The sequence below is a fragment of the Natator depressus genome, chromosome 17 (genome assembly GCF_965152275.1).
Source record: "Natator depressus isolate rNatDep1 chromosome 17, rNatDep2.hap1, whole genome shotgun sequence".
NCBI classification, from domain to species: Eukaryota; Metazoa; Chordata; order Testudines; family Cheloniidae; genus Natator; species Natator depressus.
Genome location: NC_134250.1, coordinates 16,396,805 through 16,413,106, shown reverse-complemented (window position 1 = coordinate 16,413,106; position 16,302 = coordinate 16,396,805). Strand labels below are relative to the sequence as shown.

General features: G+C 46.2%; 1 protein-coding gene across 2 annotated transcripts in view; it reads left to right on the top strand.

Moving 5' to 3' along the window:
* CLIP2 (CAP-Gly domain containing linker protein 2) overlaps positions 1-16,302 on the top strand; it is a 121,511-nt gene that overhangs the window by 71,286 nt on the left and 33,923 nt on the right. For both annotated transcript variants that reach the window (XM_074974912.1, XM_074974911.1), the window contains exons 4-7: positions 4,889-5,013; positions 12,030-12,243; positions 13,332-13,529; positions 14,938-15,041. In XM_074974912.1, the coding sequence (XP_074831013.1) occupies positions 4,889-5,013; positions 12,030-12,243; positions 13,332-13,529; positions 14,938-15,041 (641 nt within the window). The remainder of the gene's footprint in view (positions 1-4,888; positions 5,014-12,029; positions 12,244-13,331; positions 13,530-14,937; positions 15,042-16,302) is intronic.

The following is a 16,302-nucleotide window of genomic DNA, read 5'->3' as shown; positions in this document are numbered from 1 at the left end:
TCATAGCTGTTTCTTTTGCAGGGTTCAAATCAGACCCCCCCCCTTTTTTTTGCAAAAAATAATAATGACTAGTGATTTTTATTGAAACAATAATCCACGTTTCTTGTTTACTGAAAATCCATTTTCTTTTTGGTAATATTTTTGATGATAATCTCAATTTAAAATTTTCATTAAAAATTTTGGAACATGACCAAGCGGGGTTGGTTGGTTGTTTTTTTGTGGGAAATTTTTTATTTTCTAAAAAGGCCATAATTAATGTGGTTTTTGTTGTTGTTTTTAAATTTGCAGCAAACTATATGGAGGATTTACTCTGAGCACAGTCCCTGAGTTGGGGTGGGTGGTAGTGTTTGCTTTGACTTTGTTTCCTAGAGTAACCATACCTTAAGCTAACAGGGAATACTGGGTGTCTCTCCAGATTGGCAATGCTGCTACACATCCTTGCTCTAGGTTGCCAGTTCAAATCCCATCCAGCTCAGGTAGTCCTTCCCATTCATGGCTCTGTGTGTATGTAATGTTTCCAATTACAAATGACACTAATTTAGCACCTAAGGAATGAACTATGCACTTCTTTCAGAACAGACATGCTGAAATGGGGGGCAGTATGGTGTAGGGATTTATTCTTCAGAGTGATTAATCCAGCACATTTCACCCAATCTATGGAGTTGCGATTACTGCCCGAGTCCCATGGTGCAGCAATGCACAGGTGTTAGAGGTGAATAAAAACATGCTTTGGAGACAGGAACTGCAGCTCGGGAGGGCACTGTCCAGCTTCTGGTTTCATAAGGAGGAAAATCACAAATATGGTTTCCTTAGGTTTCATGCCCCTAGTGACCTTGGCAACACCAACAGCCTGTAGCTGTCCTCCAGACTTTAGTCTGCTGATAGTGGCCAAAGTAGCAATGCTAAATCCAGGTCAGACTTAGCTGTTTCCCATCTATAGGTTGTGGAGTACTTTATAAAAGCAGACATGTACTGAAGAGGAAATTGAGACACCATGAACTGAAGTGACTTGCTCATGGATACAGGACAGGCCAGTAGCAGAGCTGGGAAAAGAACCCAGGAGTCCTGCGTACTTCTCTCATGCCCTATCCATCGGATCTCTCTGGCTGCCTCCATACAATTGCTGCTGCCTTTGTTTCCCCAGGCAGCCCTACTACTCTCATTCCAAAGTGATAAAGCTGTGAGCTCATTTGAGTGCTTGATGGAAATGAATGCCTACGTTTTGATTAACCGTTCAGCTCATGGGCTGATGCAACCTGCCAGCTGGCTTTTTTAAAAAAAAATACTTATTTTAGCAGCATTAGCAGATTATCAGGGTTGACTAAATCTGCATGTCTGAGTCAGATGAATTTCCTGGGTTCACCACACACACATTCCTGTATGCCTGCCAGGGGATGGGACGTTCAACAATTGGTTCTAATGCTATCATGCAAATATGACAGGCTCGACTACTCATTATTGTTTTATAAATGTGTTCCCCAGTCCCTTCAGGGCTGGGGGAAGCGCTGCTTGTCATGGGACAGTAGGGTTGCCAGCCCTCCAGGATTGTCCTGGAGTCTCCAGGAATTCAAGATTAATCTTTAATTAAAGATTATCATGTGATGAAACCTTCACAAGTAGGTCCAACCAAAACTGGCAACTGTATGGGATAGTTGTGTCTATGCTTGCTTAGGGGATAAGATAATCCTGAATGATGTATGTTGTATGGAATATATCAGGATAGCTAAGAGAAGAATTGAAACTTGCTTTAGGGGAAAACTCCATATTGTTGTCACTGTTAAGTGGAGACAAAAATGCTACCAGTTATTACTCTTTTGGTTAGTGGAGTTGACTTTTTTTATAGAGATAGTTATACTAGTAAATGTTCTTATGTGGATACAGTTTTACCAGTTATAAGATGTCTTATACCAACAGAGTTATTCCCCTTCCCAAATAGGAATAGCTATGCTGGTATAAATCACCTTTACACCAATATAACTGTGTCCACACTCGGGGTTGTGCTGCTTTAACCATCTACGTATTGCTAAAGCAGTGTGACTTTCTAGTGTAGACAAGCCAAGAGGAGGAATAAGACTTTAGTGTAGCACTGGTTTCAGAGTAGCAGCCGTGTTAGTCTGTATTCGCAAAAAGAAAAGGAGTACTTGTGGCACCTTAGAGACTAACCAATTTATTTGAGCATGCTCAAATAAATTGGTTAGTCTCTAAGGTGCCACAAGTACTCCTTTTCTTTTAGTGTAGCACTGTGAGAACCAAGGACTAATCAGGGGGAGCTGGTCAGACTTTTAAGTTGACCATCTGGTATCCACTCCAGGCCCACATAGCTTGTAGAAAGAAATGTGACTTTGTGTATCTTTATAAACTTCATTAAAAGCAAGGAAACATATAACCTAAAGCTAAGCTAGTATTAATATTAAACTCCAGTTATGAATACAGCTGTCAACTCAAGGTCAGATTAACAAATTAGTCTTGATGTTGGATTAGAATTAAATCTTCAAATTAATACCATAAATAATCAATCCTTATAAATTCTAAGATGAAGGTGGATGTCCATTTGATTATAAATCTTAACTAAAGAATTCTGCTAATGTCAATCAAATACATAACTTGAATGGTTAAATACATTTAATACTGAAACTGAATTACTATCTAAAGTCTGGACCACAAACTCAGAGCCAATTCTAAAGCTTTCTTGTTAGACTTCAGTTCTTGTGAGGTGGCTAACCCTTTCCTCCTAGTCCCTGCAGAGATATAATACAGACTTTAATAAACACTCTTGTTAAGAAGTTTGACAACTCTTCTTTACCAGAAATTACAGCACGCAATCTCAAGCTTCTCAAGTTGTTTAAACATAGAATGCATTCTGAATAATTTTATGAGACCATACTTAGGTCTGTTTAAACCTGGGGAACATGGACACGACCACACTTTCAATTTCACCCCTAAAAATAAAAAGGGTGGGATGTCTTCCAGTTAATGAAAATAGAACATTTGAGATAATAGCAGTGTTGCAAACTCTTCAGCGCTTGCAGTCATCTGCTCTCATAGTGTCGGGGCTGAATCTGCAGTCAAGTAGCCTGATGATGATGATCCACTGACGCAGTGGTATGTGCTAGTGGGCCTGCTTTGGGTACAGGGAAAGACTGATCAGAGCCCAGTGGCCTATTTGTTGATGTTGTGACTTTGTCTCTCCAAGATGATCAGTCTTGGAGATTCAGGAAGGTCAGTCTTCCCTCAAGTGGCTTGGGGACCCAAACGGCGAGGATTCTTGGCTTTCCCCTTGATTTTTATAGTTTGCAATCTTGACTTTCTCAGCCTTGATGCGCTTCCTTCTGGGATCTTTGGACAAATCAGAGATGAGACCTACCTTGGAGCCTTGCAGCCTCATCCAATCAGGATCAAATTAATTTGTCCTTAATTAGTGTCGCTGTGGAAAAATCCTGCTTAAATCAGCAATTCAAAAAATATTCACTGTTTTGCCTACCACAGAGCTCGTAAGTCTGTAACCATCCTTCTCCCCCTCAAAAAATCTGCATGTTTGAGGAAGCTGGCATTGTCTTACAGGGTGAAAGGGCTGAGGATAACTTTATGTCACCAGTTTACAGAAAGTTCAATATAAAAATAACTAATTGGAAAAACCCCAGCAACAAAACCAGTCACTTGATGTTCACTTGTCAGCAAAATTTTAAAAATTCAAACTTCATAGTTTCATCATGTCCCATTTCTTATTCCTCTTGGAAACAAGGCACCTGCAGTAACCTTTCTATTTTGGAACCGAGCTATTGGTCAAACAGCTTCCCGGATGAAAACCGCTATCTAAGAGCTAGGTGGTGGTATTATTATTTCATTATTACCTTCTGAAAGCTACTTTAAAGCTTTAATCATGAGGAAACCTATTTGCAATATAAAACGTTATAAGGTTTGTAGGTCCGTATAAGCTATTCTCCTCAGAACGGAGATAACTCAGCAAACCTGTTGTAGTTTCTAATGTTAAGAAAGATACCAGCTGGTGTTGTGTTGCTGTTCAGCCACACACGCATTTTTATTCGTGGTGTGCAAAACACTGCTTCCTACCTGGCCTGGACTATGCACGTGGGTAATTGTGCCTCCTTTTTTCTTCTGGTGTTGGTTTCTTTCTGAGGCCTGGTCTCAAGCTTTGCAGGCATAGCTGTGTCAGTTAGGGGTATGATTTATTTTATTTATTTTGCTGAAATACCCCAAAGCCCTAGTGTAGATGCAGTTATACGGGCAAAAAAGGTCCTTTTTCTGGGATAGTTTCCACTCAGGGAACTCGTATAAGCTATACTGGCAGTAGGAGTTTTATGCCAGTATAAACTGCATCTCCACTATGAGGGTTTGATGGTACAGTTACCCTGGTAAACCTTTTACGTGTAGGCAAGGCCTAAGAATAAAATATGTGCAGTGCTGGACCAATGGTCCGTCATACCTGGCATCCTGCCTCTGTTGTTGCTCAGTATCAGCCATTTCAGAGGGAGGCCAAAAACCCAACCCAACTACTTGTGATCCAGGCAGCTCGTTGTGTATGAGGGCAGAAAGCCCCTTCATGAAGTCTACCACAATTAGCTGACCTGCTGAAACATGAGATTTGATTACCTCTGCCTCAGCATCTTCTTCCCAGGAGATGGGGAGTGAGGAAAATCTTTGTCTGTCCTCAGTTCTCGGAAGAACTCCTTCATTGCTGGAGGATGCCTGGAATGGAGAGTGTCTGAACTGGATCCACGTGTTCTAACTGTGACACAAGAGGACTATGTTGCAAACTTTTTTTTCTTGTGCATCCCATTCCTTATCCTCCCAGTCTCCCCACCCTGTGTGTCCTCACTTTAGTGCTGGTGCTTCTGCTTCTAACCTCCAGCATTTTGATAACCAACAGGTTGGCGGGACGAAAACGGGAGTTGTGCGCTATGTGGGAGAGACAGATTTTGCCAAAGGAGAATGGTGTGGAGTGGAACTTGATGAACCTCTAGGGAAGAATGATGGGGCAGTCGCTGGTACAAGGTACTGTATACACTCGCTGTGCTCCAACTTGGGGTCTGAAAGGATGCCCGACACCTACCAATATAATGTGGAGTCCAAAAGCTAGCTGCTTAGGGTGGTCAAAGGAGGCAGAGCTAGAACTTATGCTATGAATTTAAGCAGGGGACGTCTAGACTGTATATTGTGGGGGGAAATATTCTAACGGCGAGGTCTTTAGACTGTGAAGTAGTTTCCCCAGGGAAGTGGTAGAAGTCCCATCACTGGAGTATTTTTAAACTTTTAAAAAGTTTTTAAAGAAAAGTTTGTTTGTTTGTTTATTTTAAAGAAGACATCAGTTGTTGGGTTTTTTCTCACTTCTGGTTCCTGTGATTCTCTGACTTTATTAAGACCACTCACCATCAGACGTTTCCTTCATAAATCCTTCACTTTCCCTCATCTATGTATAATTCCCTAGTCTATGTATAATTCACCCTTTCCGCTTTCTACATAGTAAGGACATGAGATCGTCTCAGCGTGCTGGACATCTCTTCTTTCTGGAGGTGAGGCTTTTAATGAGCCCTGAATGAACAGTTAATTAAGTTATTGCTCCAGGCTTGTAGTGATTCTTAAGCATGACATCTGTTTGCAGACAGAACTTACAACCCCTGAATCCATTCAGTGCCTTCTACAACAGTGTAGCTTTTATCAGGCATCTGTCTGCTGGTGAAGGGCAAAGTTGTGAAAGTCGAACGGATCAGTTTGGCACTGGACATCAGAAAGGCAGTGTGCTCTTGCAAACTATCTCCAACTTCTGGGTCTGCGAAACTGGGCAGAGGAGCTGATGAAACTTCTTGCCGCAAACTATGACCTAAAACCTCAGATCTTGAGTTACCCTGAACTTTGGGGAAGTTTTGGATCTGAGTTCTGCAACTTATGCTTGACTCGTGTGGAAATACAGTCGGAACAGACTCTCCAGATGCTTCGGCAGGTCCATTCATGGGAATAGTGATAGGGAAAGTTCTCAATCCTTTTAAACCTGATAAAGGTTGGATCAATGTTTCGGTGAGTTCTCCCAGTCTCTGAAATGGTTCATTGATCCCTGGTCTTCACTCTAATTTTTCAGGTGTTGTGCAGAGTCCTATAAATCTTTGCAGAGCCCTGATCTCTCAATTTATGGCTATAAATAAGTGACCAAAGGCAGTCTGATTTTGGTTAGTAAATAAGGTACATGGGCTAGCAACAGTACCATGAAACATTATTACTGCTTCAGGGCTTCCTCAGGAAACCCAGCTATGGCAGAGGCTAGTGTAACATCAAAAATAGCATGGAACTGCCAATTACTCAATAGGTCCTGGTTTCTGCAGCATTTCTACCAGCCTGGGTGCCTGCTGGCCACGCATCTTTATTTGAAATAGGAATGGCTATGTATTGTCCCATGCCAGCATGAAGGCATCGCAATAAACCAGCAAATGACTAGAAGCGGAGAGTCCCTGGTGCCCAGCAGCGTCCCGAGGTGAAGGAGAGAAAGGAAGGGAGGATGCTGTAGGATAAGCTATGGAATGAATCCAGCCAGGTTCCTGCTCTCCATCACTCAGTGATAAAGTAGCTGCAGGTTTTTATCTTCAGAACGGCCCAAAGTAACTTGTTTTCTGTGTGGACATAGAAGGTAAGGGAGGGGTGTATTGAGCGTCGGGCTCCAGGATTCTGCTACTGAGATCCAGTACTGCCTCTGGCACCACTGCCCACGAGAAACTTGGTTCTGCATCCAGCTTCCTACTCGTTGTCAGGTTAGCCTTGCTATGAGCAGGAATTCACCTTTCTGCTCTAACACCATCATGCTCGGATCAGGGGTGGTTCAGGTAAGTAGGAGGCCCCCAGCAAAGCCTGTCACCGAGCTCTCCTGGCCGCAGGACTTCCTCCCTCGTCACTTGCCCCAAACCCTGTGCCACGCTGTCAGATGTGGTGAATAGCTTACAGGAGTGAATTAAGGGGCTAATGGGTAGAGTTTTTCAGTTTAAACAGGAGGAGGGAGGGGAAAATCTGTACTGTGCTATAATATAGGGGCAGGTCTCATGGGACTCAAGCGAACCACAGAGCTCTTAAGCAGTACAGTGTAGCCCCCCATACATCACTGGCACATCAGCATCAAACCTCTGGCTAACAGTTCAACCGGCACCCACTGGAGCGAGTCTCCCTTCCTCCCGTGTTCTGACTGCAGGCTTGGCAGCGTTATCTCAATTGACCCTTCTAGCCCAAGCCGACCTCTGCTTTTCTGTATGTCACAATCCCCTATGGTTGAGCTGTTAAAGCCGCCGAGAGCTGTGAGATGCTCCATGAAGCCTTTGGAGGAAAGCCGTCTTGCTAAAACACACACCTTTTGTTTTGCTGCTGGAGCACAAAGGATCCCCTGAGCCGGCACTCGGCACCTGCCAGACTCCCTGTCCCCAACATTGACCTGCCATGGTGTTGTTTTTAATGCACCATGCTTGTCCCAGCAAAATCCCAAAGTCCTGGGACACAAGCAGGGGAGAAGAACGCATGCTTTGGCTTAGCTAACTGTTGCCATCTAGTGACCGAGACTCTCATCCTGGTTCGTTTTTCAGGCCATTGCTGGGTGAATTTCTGTTGGTCTTTGGATGACACGTTAGCACGGCTGACGCTGATCGTACATGTGACAGCATCACATAGCGGTCTCCAAAGAAGGCCATTGTCCCTGGGGAGCTGGAGACGGTAGACTGGCAGGGGGTGGAGATGAAGGAGTGGTGCCGCCATCTTTTGAAATCTGCCACTGCTGGAAGAGCAAAACCTGAGAGAGTGGTACTCTGGGGAGCTGGGAAAAACCAGTGGAAATGCCTGGGGGTGCTGTAGGAGTGCGCAAAGGGTGCTTGGTGCCTGGCACTTGGCTCTGGCTGCCTCACCTGAGAGACAAAGCCGTGGTGGCAGTTGTTAAACGTTCCGAATGGGATGATTCTGGCACAGCTCCAAGTGCTGCAGGGTCAGGGATGAAACTCCAGGCCTGTCCCAGGTGGCGTGATGGGGTGGTGCTGGTTAGCCGGGGGAAGGGCAGGGCCGGTGCACCAGGGTGGAGCACAGAGTTTAAAGTTGCCGTCCCCTGGCGAAGGGCACTATCCATCCCACCCCCTGCCCTGCACTGGGGACAAATGCCCGCACTGACAACACTGCCCTTGCTGCTGCGCAGGGCTACTGGGCGCGTACCCAGTATTCGCAAAGCAATTCCCAGACGGAAGCTGCCGCACAAGGGCCCAGCATGTCGCGTGTGCGGCACCATGGAAGGGCAGAGTATTGCTACACTGTGCCTGCCTCTCTTCTGTCTTACACCAGGCTTCGCACTGGTGTAACCCACTGACCTGACGGGAACTGCTTGTGATTTGTACTGGTATATCTGAGAGACGAGTCTGGCCCATTATTTTCCCATCCGGGAAGCAACCTGACAGTCCATTAATTCACCAGCATTTGTATTTGTCTTTACCTGTTTCTCTTTTCCACCCTCACTGTTCTGTGACCCTCAGTTACCTTTACGCACACTCTTATTTCCATTAGCAATTTTCATAGTCTCCATTTCTTCCCCTTTTTCCTGGTGCACACTCTTTCATTAATGAGGACTAAGAGCCTACTAGTGCTGCCAGTAAAGGGAGTTACTCCTTAGACTCAAGTGGCAGAGGTCTCTGTTTTGGATGCCAAAGGCCCTAGGTTCAAGTCACTTCATCTTTCTGTGCCTCAGTTTCCCCATCTGTAAAAGGAGGATTATGTTACTACCTCCTTGTGAAGTCCTCTGAGATCTACTGGGGGAAAGTACTATGTAAGAGCTGGGTATTATTTTTACTAATGACCTGTGAAGAAAGATGGAGTTCCAGCTACAACCCCTTACAAGTCAGATATCCTTTAATAGTGCCTTGCGGTCACTACCAGTCTGGACCGAAACAAAGCTAGCAGACTAGTGATGGTGGGCTCTGTAGTCTATTACCAGTCCTCCCATGCATAGCTTATTGTAACAGTGTGATGCTGAGCAGGGCTTTGGCTAGTTTGCAGAAGCCACGTTGCTTTTCCAGCTTGTTTCCCCAATCTGCAGTGAGGTCAGCAAGCAGTGATCTTTTCCAAGGCCCAGGGCCTGCATGGCAGCCAGCAGAAGGGATGAGAAGTGGGTTGTTTTTGAAGTTGTTTTGAAAAGATTGGGCTTGAACAGATGCTTGCAAATGAATCATTTTCTCCTCTGGATGGAGAACAGGCTGTTCTACGGCCTCCCATATACATGGAATCAGCCTGTGACAGACACACATGCTGCTGCCAACGTTTACAAGCCAGTTCACAAACAGAAGGCGATTTTGGAACCACTGCTCACATCTGGAGAATGCCGACGTCGTGTGTCAGTAAAGCTAATACTTGGTTAATCTTAGTATCCATATTGGTCTTGTGTATTAATTGTTAATCATTATTCATTAGTCACTATTTTATGTACAGATGGGATAGGTTTTACTCCATCATTTCCTGCAAGTGGTTCATTTTGAGCATTTGGAGACGACTCCCAAATCGGACTGTATCGTCTCCCTTGGCTACCACACTGACACCAGAGGATGTGACGCACACAGGCTTTCTGGTTTCAGTGGCTGAACTACAGCAGACCAGTGACAGCTTAACCATGGCTTGAGCAGATCAACCTGTGCTCCAAAGAGGCCCCAAGTTTCTGGCAATGTGGGTTTCTGGCACCCATGTGCGGAATGGGGCTCCCAAGTGAGACTTGCCTTCATCTCTTGCCAGCAGCAGGATCAGCACAGGGTCCTGCTTCCAGACTTGAAGTAACATGGTTTGAGCATTGGCCTGCTAAACCTAGGATTGTGAGTTCAATCCTTGAGGGGGCCATTTAGGGATCTGGGGTAAAAATTAGGGATTGGTCCTGCTTTGAGCAGGGGGTTGGACTAGATGACCTCCTGAGGTCCCTTCCAACCCTGATATTCTATGATTTCTATTCTAACTGCAGAAATGGAATCGCACCTGAACGTGCCCATCCCCTTGTCTCCCTTGTGGCTCTTGTTTTGGTATTTTCCTTCTTCATTTGTCTGCATCAAAATCATCTTCTTGTCTTCTCTTTTCCTTTATCTTCCTGCTCTGTCTTCCTTGCCTCCAGTAGCCCCACCTGGAGAGTCAGTGATGAGACAGAGACAGCCCTTTCTGCTGGAGTTTTCAATCCTGGTGTTTTGATTGGGAAGTATAATAGGGCAGTTGCTTCCTGAGCCATCCCCTCTGGCCAGAATTCCTTAGCAGCAGCCTCCCTCCTGTTCTCCCTTTTCGGGGCCCCCTTACAGAGTCCCCACAGCCTTTCTTGTCAATCCTGCCATCCTCCACGCAGGGCTGGTTTAGTGCCCGCAACCAGTCAAGCCCATCCTGGGAATCCAGAGGTTGGCGCTTAGCTTCCTCCCACCAGCTGTACCTCTGCAATGCTGCCTCATTCTAACCCAAGCCAAAGAGCACCTGGAGGGATGCCCATGCTCTCCCGGTGCTTATACGTGTGGAGTCTTGGCACTGCCCTGGCTGACAAAGCTAAGAGTGCAGGAAGCTTTGGATTGATTTGTGGAGTCATCTCAGTGGACAGGAGTTGGGTTTGAAGCAGGGGGCAAGGGAAATTATTTTGTAGGCCCAGCCCAATATGCTCCCATTTGCTGTGAACTGAAAGCAAATAGTTTTCTGTTCTGGGTTTGATCAATTCTGAATAGGCAGGTGCGAGGCATCTGGAGCAGGGGGAAGGAGAGCCGGTGCCTTTCTCTGATGACAACATGGGTAGAGGGAGTTTTTGACACACACATCTGGGATCCTGCACAAGTCACCCTGCTCCTGGGTATATACTGCAGGAAGGTCACCTCTATCTCGTTCTTAAAAAAATGTCCTATCTTCTCCTCCTTCCGCCTCCCCATATGGCAAACCTGTGTCATCACCTAACAGTGCTGAACTGGAGTGATGTACCAGGCAGAAAAGAGAGCTGTGGATGGTGTCACATTAACCAAGTCCACAGAACTCATCTTTCCTTTCCTCCTCTTTTTTTTTTTAAGGGTACATAGTCTGGTTAAACAGACTAGCAAAACCAAAATGTCTTTACCCAAGTGACTAATAAAACCCTACATTGCTCAGGGAGGATGATGAAATTCAAAGGCCTCTTCTCATTTGCACTAAAGCTCCTTTCCATGCTCTGGAAGTGCAAAGGGGCCTTAGTGTGGGCATGGATTTAATTTACTTTCACCTTACAGCTCCTTTGCACCGACAAGTTGGTATAAAGGGGCCGCAATAGAAATCAGAATTTGGTCCCATCCCATGGTTCCCATCTGCTGTGATGCTTTTTTTTTTTTTTTTTTGTCCTTACTCACTGAGTGTGCACAGTGAAATCTGACTGGTCAATGTCACTTTCATAGATTTCAAAGCCAGAAGGGCTGCTATGATCGTCTAGTCCGACCTCCTGCATAACACATGCCAGAGTCCTTCCCCATAAGAATTCCTGTTTGAACTGGAATCGTTACTGATTTACTTCAAGCTGTGTCAGGGTTACAAATCCTCGAAGATGAATGGTTAAAACTAAAAACACAACAACTCTCCACCTTATTCTTATTGACATTAAAAATATGATATAATATAACATGTATGTTGCTGCAAATGGGGTTTATGTTTTGCTTTTGGATATAGTCGCTCCTGTGAAAGCATTTATTTTATTTAAGCAAACCTATATTTTGGGCCTATCCTTCCAGAGGGTGGACCCTTAACTGCCTCTCCCAAAACACCGGAAAAGGGGAATACTCTAACCTGTTCTACGCATGGAGTCACAGTAGGCCACAGTGTTGGCGAGGAGACTGTTAAATCCCACTTAATTCCCGATTCAGAGTCTCTGCACTAGGATCATCTAATCTGACCTCCTGTATACGCAGGCCATAGAACGTTTCCCAGAAGTTGGGAATCTTTGGTTGGACTCCCAGCTCTGTCTGGGTGTTGCCCAGTGTGGGGGGTGGTATAGGTGGGGACGATACCCTTTCTGACATTCTCTCTTTCTCCTGCTCCAGGTATTTTCAGTGCCCCCCCAAATTTGGCCTCTTCGCTCCCATACACAAGGTGATCCGGATTGGATTCCCATCCACCAGCCCTGCTAAAGCAAAGAAGAGCAAACGGATGGCCATGGGAGTGTCAGCCTTAACTCACAGCCCCAGTAGCTCGTCCATCAGCTCTGTCAGCTCCGTGGCCTCCTCCGTCGGCGGCAGACCCAGCCGGAGCGGATTGGTGAGAGAACCTTTTCATGCACTGTGCAATTCGGACCTAGATCTCTCCTGCTCTGACTCTGCAAAGTGGTAGGGCTCGTATTGAGCATGTTAGCAGGTGCATTGGTGCAGCTACTACTGCACAGTCAGCCGAGAAATGGGAAGTGCCGGGGAGACTGTGCCTAATCTTAGCTTCCTTCCTCCCCCCTTGGATGGAGGTATAACAGACTCCCTGAGCATTTGGGGTCATAAAAGATCCCATGACACTATTTGCAGAGGGAGGGGCACTGACTGTGATGTCACGTCCATGGATAATTATATTCTGCCTTCCTAAAATTCCATCTAGATTGCGATATTTTTCATTTCCGGTCCTAAATGGTTGCACAGCATTGCCCTGCAGTATTTAACAGCTGCTTCCTTCCAACTTCAGAGGTGGCCACGTTTTGTTGTTGTGGGAAAGAATTCCTACGAATCGTGTGTATAAAGCTTTGGGGTTCCCTTGAGAAGCCAGGCACCGTGGGAATGCAAAATATTATTATTAACAGCTCTAGCTATACAGGGCGATCAATGTTGACCACGATCATCTGGGCTGTAGCAGAGAGGGACAAACAAGTGTCCGCCACGGGGAGTGGATCCAACTTTCCCATCCTTGCCATCCAGTGAAGAACAGCCCTGGCAGCTGAGCTCATTTCGTTTGGGAGTTTCTTCAGTGGCTGTCATAAATAAAACCTATTTGTGAAGAGAAAGCAGGTGTTCTTTAAAAGTTCAAATTGTTCTGTAAGTTCAAATTGTGATCTTCACAGCACCCATCACACCCCCTTAGCCCTGTTCCTGGAGAACTCCCTTCCCCTCGTTGCCTGGAAGAGCTATCCACTCTGCAGTCTCATTCTGACTAGGAACCTCACCCCAACCCCTTCCAACTAGGCCATGAACTCCCAGCTCCAGACAGCGCAGGGTCTGGGGGCTACCGGATCAGTGGATTGAGCTGCACTTCAGCTCCAAAGGGGCACGCTGTGTGTGTACAATCGCTCTGGCTGGCTGGTGAACGCTGTTTGCACGGGGGGGAAGAGCACAGCGACAGACCCTTCACGTCTTAACTGTTCTTTCTAGCTGACGGAGACCTCCTCTCGCTATGCCCGGAAGATCTCCGGTACGACTGCCCTGCAGGAGGCACTGAAGGAAAAGCAGCAGCACATTGAGCAGCTGCTGGCAGAGCGAGATCTGGAGAGAGCGGAGGTTGCCAAGGCCACCAGCCACATCTGTGAGGTGGAGAAGGAAATTGCCATCCTGAAGGCCCAACATGAGCAGGTGAAGCATGTGGCAAAGGCAGGGCCAAAAACCCTTGTACTATCTCAGACCTCCCCTGCTTCGGGCTCCACCCTTAGCTTTAAGCTCATCTGCTGGCAGGTGTTCAGGCCAGTTGCATTTTGGCAGCTCAGCCCACAAAACTGAAGCCCCTACAGCTTGCCATTAGACAGAATCTGGATTTGGTGCCGGTAGAAGACACTGATATATTCGCCTTTCATACTGCTATAACCATGTCCATTCCAGGAGACTTCACTGCGTTGCCTACATTGGTGTCTAGATTCTTGGTCCCAACTTAGGCCATTTTGTGTTGCCTTCATGCACAAAGCAGCCAGACAGCTGCCCAAATGGTGCAACCAGGGGTTTCCCCATCACTGATTCTTGCTGCGTGCTCTGCTGTCTCCACATTCAGGGTGGGAAGGATGGAGAGGCAGAGCACAAAGTATTCCTGTAAGCGTCTCTCTAATCAGGAATGCCTGATCAATAGTGGTGAAGACTGAAGTGTCAGGAGCCCATCTGCTGGTGAAAGGGGAATTCGTTCTCCTTGGGCCATTCGCTCCACGGTCTCGCTGCCGAGGCTGCCAATCAGGGATTGTATTCCAGTGTTTCTTGCAGTGCCATCAGATACTGAACTAAATGAATAGCCCCCAGCTGTGAGTAATGTTTGGTCACTACTGGCACTGGGTGAAGAGTCAGGAAAATTGTGCAAGGACATTTGCACAAAAGTTAAACATGTTCACTCCCCTTTTTCACAAGCATTTGTGCATATGGTGTTTTGTTCACATTTAAATTGTATATGGGGCAGTGCTGTAAATGCATAAACTCTTATTCCCACGTGGACAGGAGTGTTTACTCTAGTATGGGCCCTGGCTATTCACATTTATAAAACTTCCATTGTCCACTCAGGAAGCAGAAACGATACCATGTGCCATAGCTGTCCAACCACATGCCAGTCAGACAGCCCACAGAGCTTGAGAACTGGTTGCATAAAGCGTTCATCAAACAATTGCCAGTAACAAATTGCTTCATAAAAATCAGTCTCTTCATAGCTAGCTAAGGAGCAGAAAAAAGGGCTAAAACTGTCAGATAAATTGTTCACCCAGCTCTAGTTACCGCCAGCCAAGGCTGGGTTTGATTTGGTGACCTCGGGCCAGATTTTCAAAAGAGCTCCGGGCCAGCTTTCACGTGCTCAGAATGGATATCTAGAGTCAGGTTTTCAAAAGGGCACAGTACCCGGCAGCCTCCTATGTGCTGAGTTTGCTGGAAAATCTGGTCCCTAGAGATGAAAGCCTCCATACAGATCATCTACTAACCCCTGAGGTATCCAGTTCAGTCCCCTGTTAAGCTTTTAACAACTGTGTATTGGAAATGTAACTGGCTGGCTGTGGGGTGGGATTTCCTTTTGTTACAGTATGTCACAGAGGCGGAGGCGAATCTCCAGCGAGCGCGGACCCTGGTAGATGGGGTGCAGAAGGAAAAGGTGGAGCTGCTGAACCAACTGGAAGAGGAGAAAAGGTAACGTAGTAAAGGGGGAATGGGGTGGGACTAGGAAATGTGCAAAAATAGCAGAGGTAATATAGCAACACGGTAAGTTGGAGGAAGTGGGGAGACAGGCCATGGTATTTCAGTGGTGCATTTTCCTTGACTTAGATGATGATGCCTAGCTCTTACATAGTGCTTTTCAGAATGTATCCTGGACTCCGGGAGCTGCTTGGCTCCCTGATTTCAATGCATGTAAAATGCATTGGGCTTTAGTTGGCATTGGCGTTGTTCTTTGCGTGGGCAGTGAGTAGGTGGTGTGAAGACCTGGGAAACAGATGAACAATGTGAGTGAAGTAGATGGTGATGGAAATTAGTCGTGCCGAGCTGACTGTAGTTAACGTATCAAACCATTCAGGCCTTCTGTCCAGTGAGGATTATCCAGTAAGGTGGCTGAAGTGCTAAAGCTAATCACAATAGAAAGGCAGTGTTTGGTAGGCTCGGGTTCCTAGCTCCTTCACCTAGCAATGTTCAGAGGAGACTTGAGATGGGATCATTACTTGTATCCCCCTGTTGCATCCAAAACACCTGTGCTTTCCTGTATGAAGTGTAATCAGCCAAATCAGCTCAATTGCTGCTTTGAATTTAAAGATATCTGAAGAGGAAAGTAATCTCGGAACATCGGACGGGAAGGGCCCTGCTGGGTCACTGAGTCCAGTCCCTGGCCATTGCAGTCATCCTGTCATACAATCCCGCTCATACATGTATGAAGCTCCATTTTTAAACGGATTGGGCTGTTTCCCCCACGACCCCGTTGGGAGGCTGTTCCCGAACCTCACTCTTACGGTGGGTACAGACCTCCTTCTATTCCCAGCCTCCATTTATTCCTGGCCAGCCTCTTTCCTGGACAGATAAGGGTATGGGAAACTTCGCACTTCAGAGAATGGTCGTTACTGGTTCTTGTCCAAAAATGTTAGTGTGATTAGAACCACGCTGTGGCTGTTTAATACAGGTGGTACTTAGGACAAAACACGCTATCAGCTGAAGCTCCGACATTCCCAAGATTACATTATTCAGTATTCAGCAGGACACCAGCACTTCAGAGAACATTTGCCGGGTTCACTGGCTGGACTCAGGGTGCATGGAAAGCAGCAACACATGGATTATTAACAATACTGCACAAAAGGGTGTCGCTCTCCCACCAGCCAATGACGTTAGTCAGAGCACTGCGGTTGCACGGGCAGGGGATGGGCGTCAGAGGTATTAGCCTGAAGGAGAAAAGCATTCAAGGAGACAT